The 21,087-nt window shown below is 42.4% G+C and overlaps 1 protein-coding gene across 1 annotated transcript; it reads right to left on the reverse strand.

Moving 5' to 3' along the window:
- Nucleotides 1-1,806: 1,806 nt before the first annotated feature.
- On the reverse strand, nt 1,807-20,947 carry cep85l (centrosomal protein 85L; the record flags this gene model as incomplete). Its single annotated transcript, XM_080048216.1, has 13 exons — nt 1,807-1,973; nt 2,562-2,694; nt 5,455-5,562; nt 6,346-6,396; nt 6,530-6,647; nt 7,204-7,358; nt 8,589-8,741; nt 9,306-9,476; nt 9,576-9,684; nt 11,478-11,563; nt 16,773-17,515; nt 17,627-17,779; nt 20,899-20,947. The coding sequence occupies 13 exons, from the start codon at nt 20,945-20,947 to the stop codon at nt 1,807-1,809; spliced, it is 2,196 nt and encodes a 731-aa protein (XP_079904342.1).
- Between the last annotated feature and the right edge of the window lie 140 nt (nt 20,948-21,087).

Consider the following 21,087-nt stretch of genomic DNA (forward strand, 5'->3'; position numbering starts at 1 on the left):
CTGTGGATTATTTTTAGCAAAAAGTGACACAAACTCAGAGTAGGTTCCCTCGAACCTACCAGCAGCGAGCAGGTTAGTCTCACTGGGTCTGTTGCCGTGGGGTCCGCCCTAAGTTCCCTCATTTCTAAGGATTTTTTTTCTCACCAAACATTTTGAAAATCAGGCCCTATGATGCCACATTTCTAAGATTTTCCTTCGCTCAAAACTAGGCCCTATGTTCCCACAGCTCGATGGTCCCACAGCACTATGGTCCTGAAAATGGCGATAAGGTTGAGGCATCACAGCTTGGTGCTAAGGGTAAGGGTGAGGGGACAGAGAGAGGTTAGAATAGGAGTGAAACCAACACACAGACATACCTTTTCTCAATTATATAGTTAAATTACTTGAAATGTGGGACCATCGGGCTGTGGGAAGATAGACACTCACCTGTGAAAACATAAGGTCTAATTTTGAAAACAATCTTAGAGATGTGGGAACATAGGGCTGTGGGAACATAGGCACACTCCGGTTGCCGCAGTAACAGACTCCGAGTTGTGCTGAACCTACTTCCTCAAACGGAAAAAAAGCTGAGTTTCATCTCTGAGTCAACATACTCTGAGTTCCCTCAAAACCTGCATCCTGAAATAGGCCCTCGTAAATCATGCAGACTAAAAAATTGTTTGTCTGTTTAACAAATCAACCTCGTTTGGCTGATCCACCAAAAAGTGCATGTGCAATTTTAGTTTTCCTGTTCAGTTTATTTTTCTGCAAGATCCATAGGGTAAATATAAAACTACAAGCTTTTAAACTTGACTAATAATAAAACATAACGGGCTTCCAATGATGAACAGAATCCAGATGGGGGCCAGGGAGTGGAAACGCAAACAGCAAAGCCTGTACTGTGCTCGTTGATAATGACCAATGACTTCAAACAGGTGGTTAAAAGCACAACCACACGGTTGATATAGATTATTAAGGTATTTGAATTCATTTTTAACAGTTATAATCTATCTCTTTTTTTTGGCTCACAGCAGTGTAAGCCTGAAGTTGTCAAAGCTCCAGCTCCAAGTCAGTTTTCCTATCAATTGTCCTGCTGTTTGATCCGTGCTTTACCTGAATCTGAGTGAAGCCTAGAACTGTCTGCACTTATCTATTCTTAATGTCATGCTTCTGGATTCATCTCGGACTAGCGCCATAACAATTGTATTGATTGTCCCAAGAGCAACACGCTAATAAAGCATTGACATTTCACCTTATATATTTGTTATGTCCAAATGCAGTGGCAAACATATGTGACACATACAGTATGGCTAGAGCTGGGGAACTCCACAATAGAAGCTTATTCTCTCCACTGACAGAAGCACACACATTTGATCCCTTGTCAATATAAAAACATTGTTAGTGGAGCTTTGAGCTGTTCAGTCAGCAAGAATATCTGCTCTCTCAGAATGACAGTGACCTAATGCTTCATTTCTCTCCAGACAATTTAAAATGTTAGATTCTGGCAAATGAAAACATTTTGGATGCAATGGCATTATCTAGGCCAGATGGTACATTATGTGTATTGCTAAAGCTGTTATGAACTGGGGTGATACACAAAGCCGTGGTCTGTGGTTCATGCGGGGTTAACTCTGGTCAAGTTCCCATTTGGTACAACAACCAATGTAAAGCACTGGTTCTGCATACCATCAAGGTGATCCAAACTACTGGCGAAGGACTTCACACTCGTAATTCCTGTGGCAGGTGATGTATTGCTGTATATGGTTAGTTATAGCATATTGTCATAGGTAGAACACTTCCAAACACCCAGAGAGCTGTGGGTGTTTGTCACTGGGAGACACAGCTGTCCCCCATGTATTGAGCATAGCAGTCCGAGATGCTTCTCCTCAGCTCGTCAATGTCTGTCCGGAGCTGGCTGACCTCCAGCAGCTGTGACATCACTTCCTGTTCCACCGGCGGTCTGCAGTCACTCTCTTCTGCCGACACGCTCAGCGCTGAACAGAGACACACAAGCAGGAGAACACACCGTGAGACCAGCTTTCAACTCAGCAATGGTGAATCAAGCTAACAACATTTTTTTTAGATCATATCTCAATGACAACACTGAGGGGGGTGATTTTTTTTTGTACCAGACAGGTTTTTATTCTATTGGAGGTTACAATTTACGAATAATTAGGGGCGCGTCCTCTTGAGTGACAGCTAGCCCGCTGGCCCTCACTACGCCTCAGAGGTATACATCATCTAGATGGGCGTATCTCCCTGCCCCCAACGTCACATCGATGCCCTTTTTCAGTAAATGAGGTGGAGTAAAAATCTGACAAGATGGCGACACGCATAGGCCATGACGATTGGATGCAGTTGGAATAACTGAGGTCAGGACGGATGCTACATCCATTTTATATACTATCTATGTGTATGTATTGGAAAGCAAAAAGAAATTCTGAAAAATACTCAAATGGATGGCAAATCCCATCAAATAAATGATATCACTCCTAATGCTGTTAACTTCAACAATACGATTTCCCTATGCTGTAAGCCTTGCATACAGACTGTGTGTGTGTTTGTGTTGTGCACATACATACATTTCATAGCCAGCAGTAGAGCCAGGTTGGGCTCCTCCTTCCCCACACTGCTGCACAGGGCCCTGAGATCCAGCACACACATTGACATCTCTCTGAGCAGGCGCCCCACCGACATACTGCCATCCACCTCACACTAGGTATCAAAGGGAAACAAAGGCACAGGTTTTAGTATCCATTATCCCATTAAGGCCGCCTTAGAACCTGGGCATTGTTTCAAAACAGCCTCCCAAATCCTGAGGTCTATTTGAAAAACTGCACAGTCAGTCTGTTAGAGTCTGCAAAAGACTTGAGACTGGGGCGGAGGTTCACGTTCCACCAGGACAACTACCCTAAACATACAGCCAGAGCTACAATGGAGTGGTTTAGATCAAGGCATATTCATGTGTTAGAATGGTCCAGTCAAAGTCCAGAGAAAGCCCTAGATCCAATTAAGAATCTCTGGAAAGACTTGAAAATGGGATATTAACAGACGCTCTCCATCCAATCTGACTGAGCTTGAGCTATTTTGCAAAGAAGAATGGGCAAAAATTTCACATGGCAAAAACTCAATGCATTTAGGCATGTAGACATGGTGAAGACAACTTGCTGAAGTTCAAACCGAGCAACAGAATTGGGAAGACGGGGTTGAAGTGACTTTGAACGTGGCATGGTTGATGGTGCCAGACGGGCAACTGATACCTACTGGGATTTTCACGCACAACCATCTCTAGGGTTTACAGAGAATGGTCCGAAAAAAAATATATTTCCAGTGAGCGGCAGTTGTGTGGACGAAAATGCCTTGTTGATGTCAGAGGTCAGAGGAGAATGGGCAGACTAGTTCGAAATGATAGAAAGGCAACAGTAACTCAAACTAGAAATGCAATTCCTGAATAAATTGCGGTGTGAATGCTGCGCCGCTGAGCTGAAGCTGATGCTGAATAAGCTTCACTGCTGAATGTTGATGAAGAACGAAGGATGAATATATCTGAATGAACAGAATGGTTGAATAATGCAATGTATGAAAAATTTAGAATATTTGGAAATTTGAATGGACTTTCTCGTGAAGCGTGAAAACAAGCGTGAGTTTTTGTGACACATTTTTGTGTTAGAATGAAGCATCCATATTTCACATATAAATGCATATCAACATAGAACATATGCATCTTTCTACAGAGGAGATCTCAGATCTGACTGAACAGATTGGTGAGACTGGAAATAGTATCCATAAGATGGAGAAGTCCAAAAAGCAAGCAGAGACCGAGATTAAGGGTGAGGTAGACAGGTAGTTGGCAGAAAAAGATGAGGAGTTGGAGCAGATGAAGAGGAATAGCCAGAGGGTGATTGACTCAATGCAGAGCACACTGGATTCTGAGGTCAGAAGCAGGAACGATGCCCTGAGGATCAAAAAGAAGATGGAGGGAGACCTGAATGAGATGGAGATTCAGTTTAGCCACGCCAATCGCCAGGCTCCTGAGTCCCAGAAGCAGTTTAGGAATGTCCAGGCACAGCCTGGACATTCCTAAATTGTTACACAGTTACACAAATGATGGCATTCATTTTGATGATGCTGTCAGAGCACAGGAGAATGTCATAGAAGCTGCTATGGTGGATCGTAGAAATGGGTTTATGGTAGCTGAAATAGAGGAACTTAGAGCTGCTCTGGAACAGACAGAGAGAAGCCTCAAAATCGCTGAGCAGGAGCTGGTGGACGCCAGTGAGCGTGTTGGACTTCTGCACTCCCAGGTGAACGCTTTTTCAACATTTCTCCACTAATTTACAAAACTAAATATTGAAGGCAAGTGATGACTTAACCTATTTCTTATCTTTTAGAACACAAGTCTTATTAACACCAAGAAAAAGCTTGAGTCTGACCTGGTCCAGGTCCAGAGTGAAGTGGATGACACTGTTCAGGAAGCAAGGCATGCAGAGGAGAAGGCCAAGAAGGCCATCACTGATGTAGGTTTACATTTCAAGTGTTCTTAAGTTTCGTTTTTTTAAGAAAGAGAGGTGCTTTTCCTAGAAATTTCTAATTTACATGATTTCCTCTAGGCTGCTATGATGGCTGAGGAGCTGAAGAAGGAGCAAGATACTAGCTCTCACTTGGAAAGGATGAAGAAGAACCTGGAGGTCGCTGTTAAGGACCTGCAGCACCGTCTGGATGAGGCTGAGAACCTGGCCATGAAGGGTGGCAAGAAGCAGCTCCAGAAACTGGAGGCCAGGGTAAGAAATGTTAAGAATTGTACAGCTGAAGCAAGACCTTGAAAAATAATTGATACTTTATGTCTAACTTTGTTCTATAGGTGCATGAGCTAGAGGCAGAGGTTGAGGCTGAGCAGAGACGTGGAGGAGATGCTATTAAGGGTGTCCGCAAATATGAGAGGGTGAAGGAGCTTACCTACCAGGTACAACCACGTTAAGATTTAAAATGAACAAATCTACAAAATGTTTTATTGAAAACATTTAACCATGCTCATTTTATTTGTATAACAGACTGAAGAGGACAAGAAAAACATTACCAGGCTGCAGGATCTGGTTGACAAGTTGCAGCTTAAGGTTAAGGCCTACAAAGGTAGTCTGAAGAGGTGGTGAGGGACAACATTATACATTTTTAATACTAAAAACTTGATGCTGTGTCAGAGTTAACATACACAAAGAAGACCTCTTTTGCCAGAGTATGCCTATTCCTTGTAAAGGACCTGGTCATCAGTAAATCTCACTGGAGAAGAAAAAATTAGTTGGGCTACCATTCAATTTCAGTTCGAATTGCGCAAAAATTTATAAAAGACAAAAATGTAAACCACCTAACCATAGTCACTAATATTGCCGATCAGTAAACACATCAGTCCACAGTTCATAATGTGTTCTGCTGTAGAGAGACAGAGAGAAAGTAAGTTAAGAGTTCCAACACTGATACCTGTGGGAAAGCTCGTAGTGGGGTGGCCGGGCTTTCCTCTTTTTCTAGCAGGCGATACAGTTGTTGATGAGAAAGGCCTCTTTTCTTTTGCAGCCTCGAACTGGTGGCCTAAAACAAGCAGAGGATGTGATAGGTTAGCCTGATTCATTCTTTCAGAGGAACAATATGTAGCTTCTGTATGAGGTCGGTAATTATGGGATTTTCTCCACTAACAAGGACATTTCAGGAGCATCCAAATAGATAAATGATAGAAGGTAGATATATACCTTTAAAATTAGTTTTATTATTAATTGAAAATCCAAATTAAGGTGTTAATACTGAAAATAAATTATAATCAAACATAAGCCTACCACACCACAATTTAATTTGGCTGTCTCTTTGCTATGTCTAAGAGCAAATATAGGCTATATAAAAAAAAATAATGCATTAATTCCAGAAATTAATCACCCTGCGTTAACGCGTTACTTTTTGATAGCTCTAATTTAAATCCGTTCTTAATGATGTTGAAGTGGGCTCTGTCTGTACATGCTCTGTTAGCTGATGTTCTGACTGTGCCTCTATTTATATGTTCTCTGTTGTTTTTAAATTATTGTCTGTGCCTGTGGAACTGTGCTGCTGCCTGTCTTGGCCAGGACTCTCTTGTAAAATAGTTGTTTTAATCTCAATGAGACTTCTCCTGGATACATACAGGTTATATATAAATGATATAATATATAAAAACCCTAACCCTAACCCTGCCCAGTCACATTATAGACCAATTATGTGGTGAAATGCTTTTGCATCATATGTGATAATAAGGTTTGCTGTCTTGTACATAAGAACAATGCATTTTTTGGAACGTTTTGGCCCCAAGGTTGAGATGCGTGCAGGGATCTTTTTTTATTCACGTACCGTTAGTTGCGATGTAAGTCTGTCAATCTGTTTTTTTTGATGATCCATCATCTGGTAGGGAAAATATAAAAATGTAAATTACTTTTTTGACTTTATTTGGTATGAGTGTGTGTGTGTGTGTGTGTGTGTGTGTGTGTGTGTGTGTGTGTGTGTGTGTGTGTGTGTGTGTGTGTAAGGCTGCTACCATGCTGCTGTTGTCTTTCTGCTTCAGGAGTTCAGTGTTTTCCACCTCCAGTCGCCTCAAGTCCTGCATTGGCAACCTCACCCCATCAGCCAGGCAATGCTGCACCTTCTTCTGCAGGCTTAACCAGGGAAAATAGCATGCATCAAAGAAGATAACAGCAATGAATTAATACAGTAAAAGTAAAACGCCAATTTACTCCTGATGGGTGGCTAGCACCCTGCGTGGTAGCTTGCTGCCATAGGTGTGTGAGTCTGTGCCTGAATAGGTCAGAACTAGCAGGAAAAAAAAACCTTGTGAAGTGATTTGGATAAAAGCGCTCCATGAACATAGCAATTAACTATTTGAATGCAAAGGAATGTTTGCATAATCTATGGAACAAATTCAAAAAAGGAGATGAAGCACACATAAATAACAGTAATCGAAATTCCTGGGTATTTTGTGATCAGTCAAGAGTCCCAGCTATCATAATACAGCTAAAGCGCACACTGGTTTGTGTGTGTTATATTATATTATGTGTGTGTTACTAACAATAGAAAAACATTACACTCCAGCAATCGCAATTAGTGTGAATGACACAATGTGGAGATGTTGCTTTATTTCCATCTAAAATTCACCTTGAAACCGACTAACGGCAGCAGTATGATATGGCAGGTGTTAGTGGGTTCAGACAGTACCTGTGTACAGATGCAATCAGCTCCTTCTCTCTCTGGGCCTGCATCTCTATCTTAAAGTCTTTCTCCTCCATTAAAGCACATCCTTCCTCCAGGCTGCTCTGTAGTCCACACATAGTGTTCTCCAGATCCTGGGCTTTCTGCTGGCCCTCCTCCTGCTGGACCCACACACACACACACACACACACACACACACACACACACACACACACACACACACACACACACACACACACACACACACACACACACAGTGTGCTCAGTCACTACAACTGAGAAATGTTTAGATCACACTTGATACTTAAAGGCCTACTTCACCGATTTGAATATGAAGGTGTATTGAATTCTGAGATCCTATGTAGTATAAATGTGCGAAAAAAATTTAAATCGGTTCATCCTAGCCTGAGAAAAGGCAGAAAGAGTGTTTTTTTTAACCCTATATTTCTCTTTCTCGTGACATCACAGAAAGAGAAATATAGGGTTAAAAAAAACTTACTTTGTAAATATTACTGTGATGTCTTTTACTGTGACATCACAGTAATATTTACAAAGTACGTTTTTTTTAACCCTATATTTCTCTTTCTGTGATGTCACGAGAAAGAGAAATATAGGGTTAAAAAAAACACTCTTTCTGCCTTTTCTCAGGCTAGGATGAACCGATTTCAATTTTTTTCGCACATTTATACTACATAGGATCTCAGAATTCAATACACCTTCATATTCAAACCGGTGAAGTAGGCCTTTAACTAACCCTGCGTTCCAATACCCATACGTTCTATTTAGTATGGTAGAAAAAAAACATTTGGGATTTAGTCCCGATTCTTGTGGTCAGATTCAGTATGCTTAAAAAAGGCAAGACCAAGGCGCAATGTTGTGATGAAATTAATAAGTAAAAGTATGTCCCAATTGTATGCCTACAGTACTGCATGCAATCTGGATTATTTTTATGGCCAGCTGTAGTATGTAGAATAGGAAAAAGAAAGAGTATGTGATTTAGAACGCAGGGTATGTCCACTCCAGGCATGGTTGACTGCTGCTACAACAATAGTAAGAGATGGAACATAATCACTAGGGCAGTCATGCTATAAAATCCCAAAGGACATGGTGCCTAATGTCTTAGTAAAATATTGTCTTAATTTACATTAAGTGATAAAAGGCCAACATAATGACCATAACTCTTTGAATACAAGCTGTCATTCGTATCTAGAGGCAGTTCAGCCTCAAACTGAGAGACATGTATCTTCTTCTTCCAATAACAGAAAACCCTATTCGAACCCCTTTACTTTATACAGTCCAATGTGTGTGTGTCTGTGTGTGTGTCTGTGTGTGTGTGTGTGTGTGTGTGTGTGTGTGTGTGTGTGTGTGTGTGTGTGTGTGTGTGTGTGTACCTGCTGGGATGTGTCCTGTGCCTCGTCCAGTGTTGGCAGGTCGGAAAGGTATTTCTCCAGTGTCTCTATGCGTAGCTGTTTCTCTTGGTTCTGTTCACTCTCTCTGTGACACTTCCTCTTCAGACTGCTGATGTAGCGATCCCTTGTCTTTATCTGGTGTTGGGGAAACAAACACCTCAAATAACTCATTCCATAATATACTGATGAAGGTCATTAAAAATGTCAAAATATCATAAAATCATATATAAAAATAAAAAAAAGTAACGCACATGATATGTTCACGTGAGTTTAAAATTAAATAAAATTTTAAAAGCAGCAAATGAAACAAAGTCAATCATTTGCCTATGGTAAAAATATTTATGCCCCACGATTGTTTAATTTAATTTTATTTATTTGAGGCTTGTGAGCATAAAATTGTTATGGAGCACAAACATACAAATAATAATAAAAAAAAACAATGGTGTACGGAATGGACAAAATAAAAATATTACTTAAACAATGGTAGGACATCTTTCAAAAAGGCACCTATTTTAACAATAACTTTTGGCCTATCTGACCTCAAAAGCTAAACTAATTTAAACATAAAAGTTAACAATACTTCGGAAGATGCTCTTTCCTCTTTAACCCATCACATTTCTATTCCTACACTCAAACAGGACTTGTCTCGTAAACAATTGTTGTTTAATCTTAAATCCTGTCTTGATCAAATTACCATACCTTTTCCTCCAGTTTTCTGATATCCTCCATATATGTTTGTGTGACTTGCTTGTAGAACTCGTTCAAATAGAGGACTTCCAGTTCGGCCACTGCTAGCTTTCTACTAAGTTCTTCATCCCAGCAGGGCCTGTGTTCTGCTGGCTGTTTGAATGGCTTTCTCATCGCGGTTTCCTATTGGTCAACCACATCATGGGCATGGGGGGTTACTATGATATGAACCATTAGATCAGTGAATATCACATGATTGAATGAGGTCACTGGTTGTGTTACCTTATTGTTGAGAGTGTGGACTACTCCTCTCTGGCTCTGCAGCACCAGCTGTGCCCTCAGCTCATTCTCTCTGATCCGGGCATGGAGCTGCAAGATCTGCTGCTTTTGTCTGAAACACAAAAACACAACAGCTGTGTTCGGAAAGTCATACTAACGTCCTACTCATACTCATTTTGACTTCAATTTGAGTATGTGATGGTTTGGGTATGCGAGAATTACCCAGATGAGTACTAACTTCCGGGAAGATTTTGGGTATGGATCGAATGGATACTTTTCCTACTCAACCACCCCACAATGCATTGTGTCTTTTCAAACGACAGGGACGTTTTTTTTTATTCTTTAATTACAATTCTGCATTTCCTGCACAACACAAGACTATATGTAAAAATCTAGTTCTATATCTTAACCTGTGGAGGGCAGTACTACGCTAAACAGCGTCTAAACGGACGGACTCTTATAAGAAGAAGAATAAATTCTTTATTGCTTGAGTATACTTCAGTGTGAATGGCCGTGTCTGAACTGCCATACTAGCGTCCTACATCCTACATACTCACCATCTATATACTGCATACTCTCTACTCAAAGATCGATTGTGTATGCGAGCTGCGTCTAAAACGTTCTCAGTTGAAGTATACTCAAGCAATGAAGAATTTCTTCTTCTTCTTATAAGATTCAGGCAGTTTAGACACTGTTAAGCTTATAACCGCCCTCTACAGGTTAGATATTGAAGTAGATTTTTACAGTCCTGTGTTCATCATCTGTGTTTTAGACCTCTTGTTTTATAATAATGATGTTTTGAGGCGGAGGATCCCTCCGACGCTCTCTGTCCGGCTCATCAGCACTCAGCTGTCTGTGAGTTGAGCTGGACGAGCCGCGGTGTGTGGGACAGCGATCTGTTCTGATCTCTCTCCACTATCAGACTCAAAACACTCATTTCACTTAGTGACTCTAATGTTGTTAGGTATTTATCTTCATCTCTTATCTATTGTAAGAGTGTATGAATGACTGCACGTACAGTTGTCAGATCGCGGAACCCCAAACAATGTTGTTGCCTAGCAACTTGCTCGAAAATATTTCATTTTCCTGGGCGGGTAGAATTGACCCAGTGCATTGTGGGGCGGTTGAGTAGGAAAAGTATACGATCGATTCATACCCAAAATCTTCCCGGAAGTTAGTACTCATCCGGGAATTTCTCACATACCCAAACTCGCATACCCAACCGTCACATACTCAAATTGAAGTCAAAATGAGTATGAGTAGGACGTTAGTATGGCAGTTCAGACACGGCCAATGTTTCAACGCACCTCACATACACAATCGATCTTTAAGTAGACAGTATGTAGTATATAGATGTTGAGCATGTAGGAGGGAGGACATTAGTATTGGCTTTCCGAACACAGCCAACACCTTCCCTGCTTACAAACATTGCCATCTGTAAATATACCCTTCGTTCCAATCCCTATACTTTGTCCCATAAAATGTCCCGTGTGCCCAGTATTGCATGCTAACCAGATTCTTTTAATAATCAGCAGTAGTATGTGGACTAGAAAAAAAGAAAGAGTATGCGATTTCGATTTGGAAACACAGAGATAGTGTGCAAATGCTAAATGTTTTCCCTGGGCGTATGGAGGGTAGAACACAGCAGCTAGCTATATAAGAAACCCACATGAACAGGTGAAAAGCTGAGGCAGCCTGCTAAAGACACCAGAACAAGGTATTAAAACCAGTGGACAATTGTGTTGGGAATACTGTACATAAAAACACACAGATCCACACAATTATAGTGCACACAAGGTGAAAGAATGATTAAAAAGAGGCAGGTGGTCTGAAAAGAGATATTAGACAAAGTAGTAGTGTTGGAGAGAGTGTTTGTATAAGTGTGTGTGTCTGTAGTAGGCCTACCTCTCTATCTCCATTTCTCTCTGTCTCAATAGCCCCTCTTTAACCTTCACCAGTGTGTGGACAGGGAGGGAGCTCCGCATCAACATCTGGAAACACACACAAGCTCATTCAACACAGAGAGTTCCCAAGTGCAATGGAGTGCAGTGTTTCCCCCAGAAAATGTCTTAGTCAAGGTGGTCACTGCCCCGTGTCAGGGGAGGCGCGGCGCAACGCGCCGCGGCGAAAATTTTAGGGGTATTTTGCTCAAAGATGCCAATGCGCCGTAAAGAAATAAAACAGACACTGACCTTACAGTTGTGCAATTTTGTTTGCTATGTGCAGGTACAAATTATGTGTAAACGTGCAGACAGTACAAAGCACAATTAAAGAAAACTTCTACTGTTTTGGTGCAATACTATACAGACACACTAAATACAAATAATGGACCATACATTCAGAGCCGGCCCAAGCCTTCAGTCCAATGTTAGCGCTGCTGAAACTATAGATCTTTGCTAAATATTATTCACACACCCAGTGTTTTCCGCTAGTGCCTCCACTGTGCAGCTGTGTGAAAATGTTAGACAGCCGAGATTCCGACCTTCCTAGGGGGGTCCGGGGGTATGCCCCCCCGGGAGATTTTTTTTAACCTTTTTAAAGTGAAATGCATGAATCTGGTGCACTTTGAGAGAAAAATTAAGAGGCTGAATCTGAGAAATTTTGTGTGAACAAATAATTTGGATACACTGGTCAGATGAATTAGAAGCTATTGAAGGACACATGGATTTTCCATACAAATATTAATATAAAATCAAATATTATGGAGGGTCCTCTGGGTTGGGCTTGAAGCTCTTTTTCTTTTACGGGACATATTGCTCTGTAATATAATGAATGCATTTAAATTCAGTGAGAGGAACGAAGCAGAAGAACTCTGTTGTCCAGCTACTGTATCTTTTTTTCCACAGACGAGGCTGAAATAGGCTATAGACTATACACAGTGCATGGGCAACTGAGGGCAGCCCCATTTCCAATTGTTTTTAAATAAACTCAATACACACTGTGCATGGATGTGAACGTGACATGATCCGATTCGGATTACCTCCCAGATGAACTGATTACATTTTTAGGCTATTAATTATCTAGACCAAAAAATTGTATTCTTTTTTTTGTATGTTAAAGGCCTACTTCACCGGTTTGAATATGAAGGTGTATTGAATTCTGAGATCCTATGTAGTATAAATGTGCAAAAAAAAAAAAAATCGGTTCATCCTAGCCTGAGAAAAGGCAGAAAGAGTGTTTTTTTTAACCCTATATTAATCTTACTGTGACATCACAGTAAGATAAATATAGGGTTAAAAAAAAAAATTACTTTGTAAATATTACTGTGATGTCACAGTAGGAGAAATCACAGTAATATTTACAAAGTAAGGTTTTTTTTTTAACCCTATATTTATCTTACTGTGATGTCACAGTAAGATTAATATAGGGTTAAAAAAACACTCTTTCTGCCTTTTCTCAGGCTAGGATGAACCAATTTCATTTTTTTTTGCACATTTATACTACATGGGATCTCAGAATTCAATACACCTTCATATTCAAACCGGTGAAGTAGGCCTTTAAAGGCACTACGAGTAAGATGGCACGTTGGCGTCCCCTTTGGACAAAAGCGGTAGTATTTTTACGACGCCCGCTGTCGCAAATGCTCGTGCCAGGCGCGCGAGTGTGAACTGAGAAGGGCGCAATATAGTGCATGTACGTGTGTTGAAAGTGTGAGGACTCTTTTCGGCTCCGTGAGAGTGGTTTTGACACTGCATCAACTAATGCCAGTCAGTACACACCTGATTGCAATGAGTTGATGCAGCAGCGTCACCTAACTACCCTCTCTCACGGAGCTGTGTCCTCACAGAAAGCGAATGAAAGAGAGACGGCAGTTTGTATGGATCACGATGAGGTAATGTGTTTGTGTTGTTGATGTAAATAATGACTATTTCAGATAATGGTTATCTGATGATGGTGAAGCAAAGCAAACGTTGTGTTAGTACCAACCGCTCATTCATTTAGGAGTAAACACAGTCTAGTTTCGCTCTCGTGAAATTGTATACACGTTGCTTGGCAACGTCCTCGTCCCGCCCGTAGTCACTCTCTCTTTTCGCTTTTCTTCATTGCATTCTCTTTTTTTCTTTGATGGTTCAGCCTCGTTACCAGTCATTGTGACGACAAATAACTGTCTCAAACAAGGCTCCCGCTCCCCTTCCCTCACCTGGAGGGATAGGCTTCTCAAATCACGCTGCAGCGCCACACTGAAATCTGCAACCAATACGGATATGTGACCATAGAGCCTGCACGAGCGAACCGAAAATCAGACTGGGTGTGCGACCAGACCAAAAGCAGTAATAAAAACTATATAAAAACGTCTTTCTTTGCACTGATGGTCCCGTTTGCTGTTAAAGGTAATTTATGATTATCAGAGGAAACATGAGGCTGTTTAAAAGATATTTAAATGTTACTCGTAGCCGCTTTAACTCACATTTGCATAATATGATGTCAATATCAAACACAGAAACAAAAAAAAAAAAAAAAAAATTTTTTTTTTTTTTTTTTTGAGGGGGCCCCCCTGGCGGTCGGGGGCCCTAAGCGACCGCTTAGTTCGCTTATGCCTCGGGCCGGCTCTGACTCTCATGCATTCATCAAACTTTTCTCTGCGCTGTCCTAGCTGATAGAAAGGTTGTGTTGCCACAGTGATGTGGAGTCTTAAACTATTCTAGCTTTGCAGAGCACTTCTTTCTGTTCAGCTAAATATCCCCATAGAACTGCACTGCGTTTATTATCGCCACCAGTTAAATCTCGGTTTGCTTCTGCTCGTTTAACTCTCCCGCGTGCATGCCGTAGTCGCACGCGGTGCGGTACGGTCGCGCGCGCAAAGCCGCAGACACAGAGCAGCTGATAGAGAAACGCTTGGGGACACATGCTTTTTACCGCAAATCGCGGCCTTTCGCGCAGTTATGACCATGCACAACACACACATCGCGCTTGCTATTACATTAAAGCTATACTGTACGATCTGAGAGAGCTAGCATGATTTGAAATTAGCTTGTCCTCGGAGTTCCGTTTAACTCCTCCCTCTCCCCTCGGGACTCCCTCCCCCACCCCTCGACACACAGCCGTGCACGAGCGCTGCTGGCTGCACTTCCCAATTGCACTGTTTACCAGTGATTGTTAACATTTAACTCACACACACAAACACTCACACATAGGCTACATGCAGAAAAGGCCCCAAAGTTTATAGGTTACAGTGTTGTTATTTCTTATAGAGTGTTGAGATGAGTTTTGTTCAGTGTGGATGACAGTATAGCTGTCAGTTAGTGGCCGTGACGTCAGTCGGCCGGAGGGTCTGTCTAGTAAGTTTCCTTTTCTCTTCTCTCTCGGTCAGGTGTGTGAGCGCGCATGTTGCCGCAGTAGTCGACACAGTTGAAACGTGTTTATGTGAATCACCCGTGTGTGAGTAAGTACATGCAGTCCCGATCGCTGTTATAAGTTACAGTTTATGGATGTTATTGACGGCCGCGATTCGCAGGTCGCAACAGCTGTTCTAACGTCTCCTCACGAGCGGAATGTAAGCCTGTGTCTCTTTTCCTGCGATCTATGCTGCTGTGCCTGTGAAAGAAGGAAAATAAAGAGCGGAAAAACCATACTCCTCTTCTCATGCTTATAGTCTGACGTTTTTGGCCATAAGTGGTGTTCTGGCCGACACCTCTGAAGTGAAACCAGTGATAAGCAGATCAGCGCGGTACCGGTAGGCGACATCCACCAGTTTCCTCCGCTACACTAGGCTACATGATGAAAGATACAGAGCAGTAGCCTACTTAAAAATATAGCCTACTTTTTAATCTTTGGGTTTTGGGGAAAGTAGCAAGTCTTGTCAAGTCAAAAGGCTCAAGTCACGAGTCTAGTCCACTGCCAGGTAGCCTACTACGATATGGCACGAACGCTTTCTCTGCCCTCCGTGAACGCGCTCAGGCTCGCACACAGAGGGGAGAGAACGCGCAGGATTGTGATTGGTTCTTTAGATACGGGTCCATCGTCTCCGATTGGTCAGCATTTTAACAGGTTTATAGAAGGTACAGAATTTGGGGGTTTTTCGTTTCTTTTTCATTGCCCATAAGTCATTTATTGCTGTTGGGGTGTAAAAAGCACTTTTCACAACATATTAAAAAGTGCATATTGCAGATAATCTCCTATGATGCCTTTAATTGTGCAGCACAAAAAATAAAAATAAAAAATTAAATTAATTTTTTTTTTTTTTTTTTTTTTTTGGGGGGGGGGTCGGTTGGTAGTCAAGGCGGGAGGCTGGCGTTGCTAAGGCGGCCGCCTTAGCTATAAAGGCCAGGACACACCAGCCCGAAAATCGCCGTCGTAGAGTCGATAGGGGGTCGGGAGACGAATCTGTTTGGTGTGTGCCGTAACGTCGGCCGACGTAGAGGTCGTCGGGCTTGTTTTGAGCCTGTCGCCGCCGATTGAACATGTTCAATCGGCGGCGACAGGCTGGCCGACCGTCTTTCATTTGGAGCAATTTGATTGGTGGAGGGCTAGCGAATCAGTGAAGCCCGGAAGTGAGGCGGGTAGCACAAACAGCTAACAACAGCTAGCCATCGTTTTAATGTGTTTGTTCGTTTCGTTTTGAGAGTACTCACATGCATCAACCCTTGTTGACTGCTCGACACCATGCTCGACACTCTCTGCTAAAAATTGTGCTCTTATGGTCCATAAATATAAATACGTATTTCTATCTATGTTTATGCTCTAGAGAGTTGTCCCATCATTTCCGGCTTTCGTATTTTTTCGGGCCACAATACAGATTAGCGCCGCCTGCTGTTATGGAGACATTACGTCCCGCGCAAGCAACAGAGCGTACGGAAAGTCAGCAGTCAGTTTGGTGTGTTCTCTGGCCGCGACGGGAAGCCTGGAGCTTCCTGAAACGGCCGACCCCATTTTTTGCGTAGTCGGAACAAGTAGAAACAAGTCGGACTGGTGTGTCCTGGCCTTAAAGCGCTGGGGGAAACACTGGAGTGACCATCAAGCAATCTAGATCAGTAATAGATTGCACACACACACACACACACACACGCACGCACGCACACACACACACACGCACGCACACACGCACACACACACACACACACACACACACACACAAACAAAGATTATGTAGACTACATGCAGAGCTGGGGGAAAATATATGCGGGGGGGTTTTAAAACCGCCGAGATCTCCACATCTTCACACTTCATTTTTGTTTATTGTAATACTGTAATACATGTGACCTGGTTGAGCCCTGCTGGGTCCTGCTGATGACCCTGTTGCCACGGGGACAGAGTGTATCCACCGAGGCCTGAATCTGGTGCGGTCCCTTTAGGCCTGTACTCCATCTGCTCCGTCAGCCACATCTGGGTGCGCACTGCAGTGTGAATGGGTGAAGCCCCTCTGTCAGTGTGGTGGCCCTGGGCTGACTCTGCTTGTTGAGGTGAGCTGTTTACCTGCTGTCCCCCTCCCAAAGCCACGTTAGCTTCTGGTAAAGCTCTACAGTTCATCTCCAGGCGCGTGTGTTTGAGTGGCGAGGAGCCAGCTGAGGACAGGGACAGCTCTGTGGATCTACTGCCGTGCTTGTACTGATAGCAGCCTGCGGGGCCGGCACTCGGTGAGGGCGGCTGCAGCAAGTTATGGCAGGGCAAGGGAGAAGAAGCTAAGGGTAGAAAGAGGTCCACGTTTGAACCGAGGGCTTCCTTCCTGTAGCCATATAGCACACGTCTGTCCAGAGAGCCGGGGACATGGGATGTCTTAGAGGCAGAGCTCCTATCAGCTCCACAGGAGGACAGCTTGGTAAGAGAGGAGCACCTCCTGATGGGCTGCTGAGGCCTGCTCTTCATGTCCACACAGCTGCTTGTGTTCAGGGGGGACATGGCTGCAGCGAGCAGCTGGCAGGACCTGCTCCGGAGGACATTTTGGCTCAAGGGATGTCGGGACAGCGGTTGGAAAGACAAAGGTGTGGTGCTTGAACTGGAGTCATCTGTAGGCCAAAGAGAACATTAGTGTAAGACTGCAGACAGTCCAAGTGCTCAACATCTGCCGGTTGAACCCTTCTTTGAAAGAGACCATGCAGGGTGAAACACACTCCTACCTTCCACGCTGTCAGAGCAATAGGTCCCAATGCCAGTGTCTCCACTGTCTGACACTGTGCTCAGTCTGCGCCCGCCACAGATACTGTTCCCCGGGCCACAGGGGGACTGAGGGACCGGGCTCCAGTCTGGTGGAGAGCCCTCGCTCATGCATCCTAAAACAACACAAGGTCAAGGTTATATACTGTATGTTACACCAGTTATTTAAAGATCTCCTATTATACTACTTTTCTGGTCTTAATTTCTTGTTAAAAACTGCTATAGAGCAACCTGACACGAATCACATCACAAAACACCATGTAGATTTTCGGGACACTCTTCCTCTCACCCTAGCGAGCACAGCAGTCTGCTCCACACACTGCCTTGAGCTTCTCCGGAACATTTCCCCATATACAGTCATATGAAAAAGTTTGGGAACCCCTCTCAGCCGGCATTATAATTGACTCTGCTTTCACAAAAAATATATAAAAGTGGTATGTCTTTAATTTACTAGGAACAGCTAAGTACTGGGATGTTTTCCAAACAAAGATTTTTTGAAAAGCAGTATTTGGTTGTATGAAATTAAATAAAATGTGAAAAACTGGCTGTGCAAAAATATAGGAACCCTTGTGGTTTTGTTGATTTTAATGCCTGTAACAGCATGTAAAACTGATGACTTTAAACACAAAGTTGGTTGGATTATGTTGTTAAGCCTTGAACCTCATAGAAATGTCTGTTTAATCATGAGAAAATGTATTTTATGTGCCTAAATGCAAGTTGCACTTCTCTTTGACTCTCTGCTGAAGTGAGACAGAATGGGATCATCAAAACAGCTCCCAAAAGATCTGAAAAACAAAGATTGTTCATTGTCATGGTTTTAGGGGAAGGCTACAAGAAGCTTTCCCAAAGGTTTCAATTGTCAATTTCGACTGTAGGGAACGTTGTCAGGAAATGGAAGGACACAGGCATAGTGGCAGTTAAACCCAGGCATAGCAGACCAAGAAAAAAACAGGAGCGGCATAGGTGGAGGATTGTGAGAATGGTTGCACACAACCCACAGATCACCTCCAAAGACCTGCAAGAACATCTGGCTGCAGATTGTGTATCTGTACATCGTTCAACAATTCAGCGCAATTTGCACCAAAACATCTGCTTTTTATAAAGACCAAATAACTTAATTTTTGTCTCATCAGTCCAAAGCATTTTCTTCCAATATGAAGCTGGCTTGTCTAAATGAGCTTTTGCATACTCCATGCAACTGTATCCGTGGCGTGGGCGCAGAAAGGGCTTCCTTCTCATCACCCGGCCATACAGATGTTTTGGTGCAAATTGCACTGAATTGTAGAACCATGTACAGATACACAATCTGCAGCCAGATGTTCTTGCAGGTCTTTGGAGGTGATCTTTGGGTTGTGTGCAACCATTCTCACAATCCGCCGCATATGCCGCTCTTGTACTTTTCTTGGTCTGCTAGACCTGGGTTTAACTGCAACTGTGCCTGTGTCCTTCCATTCCCTGACAACGTTCCTTACAGTAGAAATTGACAATTGAAACCTTTGGGAAAGCTTCTTGTAGCCTTCCGCTAAACCATGACGATGAATAATCTTTGTTTTTAAGATCTTTTGGGAGCTGTTTTGATGATCGCATTCTGTCTCACTTCTGCAGAGGCTCAAAGAGAAGTGTTACTTGCATTTAGGCACATAAAATACCTTTTATCATGATTAAACAGACCTTAATATGAGGTTCAAGGCTTAACAACATAATCCAACCAATTTTGTGTTTAAAAACCTCAGTTTTACATGCTGTTACATGCATTAAAATCAGCAAGACCACAAGGGTTCCCATATTTTTGCACAGCCAGTTTTTCACATTTTATTTAATTTCATAAAACTAAATACTGCTTTTCAAAAAATCTTTGTTTGGAAAACATCCCAGTACTTAGCTGTTCCTGGTAAATGAAAGACATACCACTTTTATCTTTTTTGTGTGAAAGCAGAGTCAATTATAATGCCGGCTGAGAGGGGTTCCCAAACTTTTTCATATGACTGTATATGCCCCAAATCATTATTCCAGTCACACACACAGTAGTTGGGGCACACCCTAGGGCTGTCCCCTAGTTTTTTTTAATTCAGCGATTGATTGCATTAATCATGTTGTATGACTCAGTAGTCAGCAGGGCAGACACTTGTGAATTCCTGTAACTACACTGCAGTGCCCAAAGAAAAGTCACACACTCAAATATCTTGTTGGACCATCTTTAGCTTTGATTACGGCACATATTCGCCCTAACACATGTTGATAAGCTTTTTTTGGAACAAAAGGTTGCTTAGAAGAACCTAGACCTGACCAACTGAAGCAACCCCAGATCCTACTGTACACTGCCACACAGGCTTGTACAGTAGGCACTAGGCATGATGGGAGCATCACTTCATCCACCTCTACTCTTACCCTGATGCGCCACCCATCCACCCAATATTTACACTCCCTGGCAAATTGAAGCATTTTATCCTCTGATAAGTGGGTATCTTTAGGCTACAAATAACTGTGTTCTCTTCACATTGTGCATGTGGAAATGCTTGTATTTTCACTATTAAACACATAGCCTGAAGCTCTACTGTCGATATTACACATTTTTATTCCACCAAATGTGATCTCCCATCACAATCATTGAAGATTTTTTTCTGAACAAATTTCTTCCTCAAATATGACGGTTCACCACTATCTATTCAGGTTCTAACAATGCGTTGGACAGACATTTGTTATTGAAACGTTTGTTTAAGGCTACGCTAGGTTTGTATGATATAATACACAAATATATGTACACATTTGAAGATTTTCAGATTCTACATTTGCTTTGGTTTGGCACATGTTAATATTGTTTATTTGAATAATGACTAACGAAATGTAAATAGATTGTTATTGTTATATCAATATATTGCATTGACATCCCAGCCCTGGCTAAGGTTTAAGCAATTATTCGTACCTTTAGTAATCTCAGTTTTTCTGTTGCTCTCTTATCTACAGTTTGCTTGCAGCTGGACAGAGTGGCTGTGTTAAGAATTATAGACTTCAGAGCAAAGACAACCGCTCATAAACCACCACTTCTTCCCCATTGGTGATGGAATATATCTTCATCATTGGGACAGTAGTATCGTAGCGGTTCTACCCTAGCTGCTGTAGCTTGGCCTTCAATATACTAGCATTGGATGTAGCCGACAGTCTATGGATGTAGAGCTCGCATTAGGCAGACAGTTTAGCTTAGGCCGTCTCACCATAGAACATTATAACGACTCACCTGTTTTATTAGATTCGTATCCATCTTCAAAATCACTTGTGTGCCACATTGTGTAGGTATGTGTGTGGGCTTTTGTGTAATAACAGGACAAACGGAAGCCCGGCAGAAAAATACAAGGCTTAAGTCCGACAACACGGCTGCTATAGAAATAGTGACTTTATACGAACTAACTAAAACCATATCTTTGGT

Source organism: Ammodytes marinus (assembly GCF_949987685.1).
Source record: "Ammodytes marinus genome assembly, chromosome: 19".
NCBI lineage: Eukaryota > Metazoa > Chordata > Actinopteri > Uranoscopiformes > Ammodytidae > Ammodytes > Ammodytes marinus.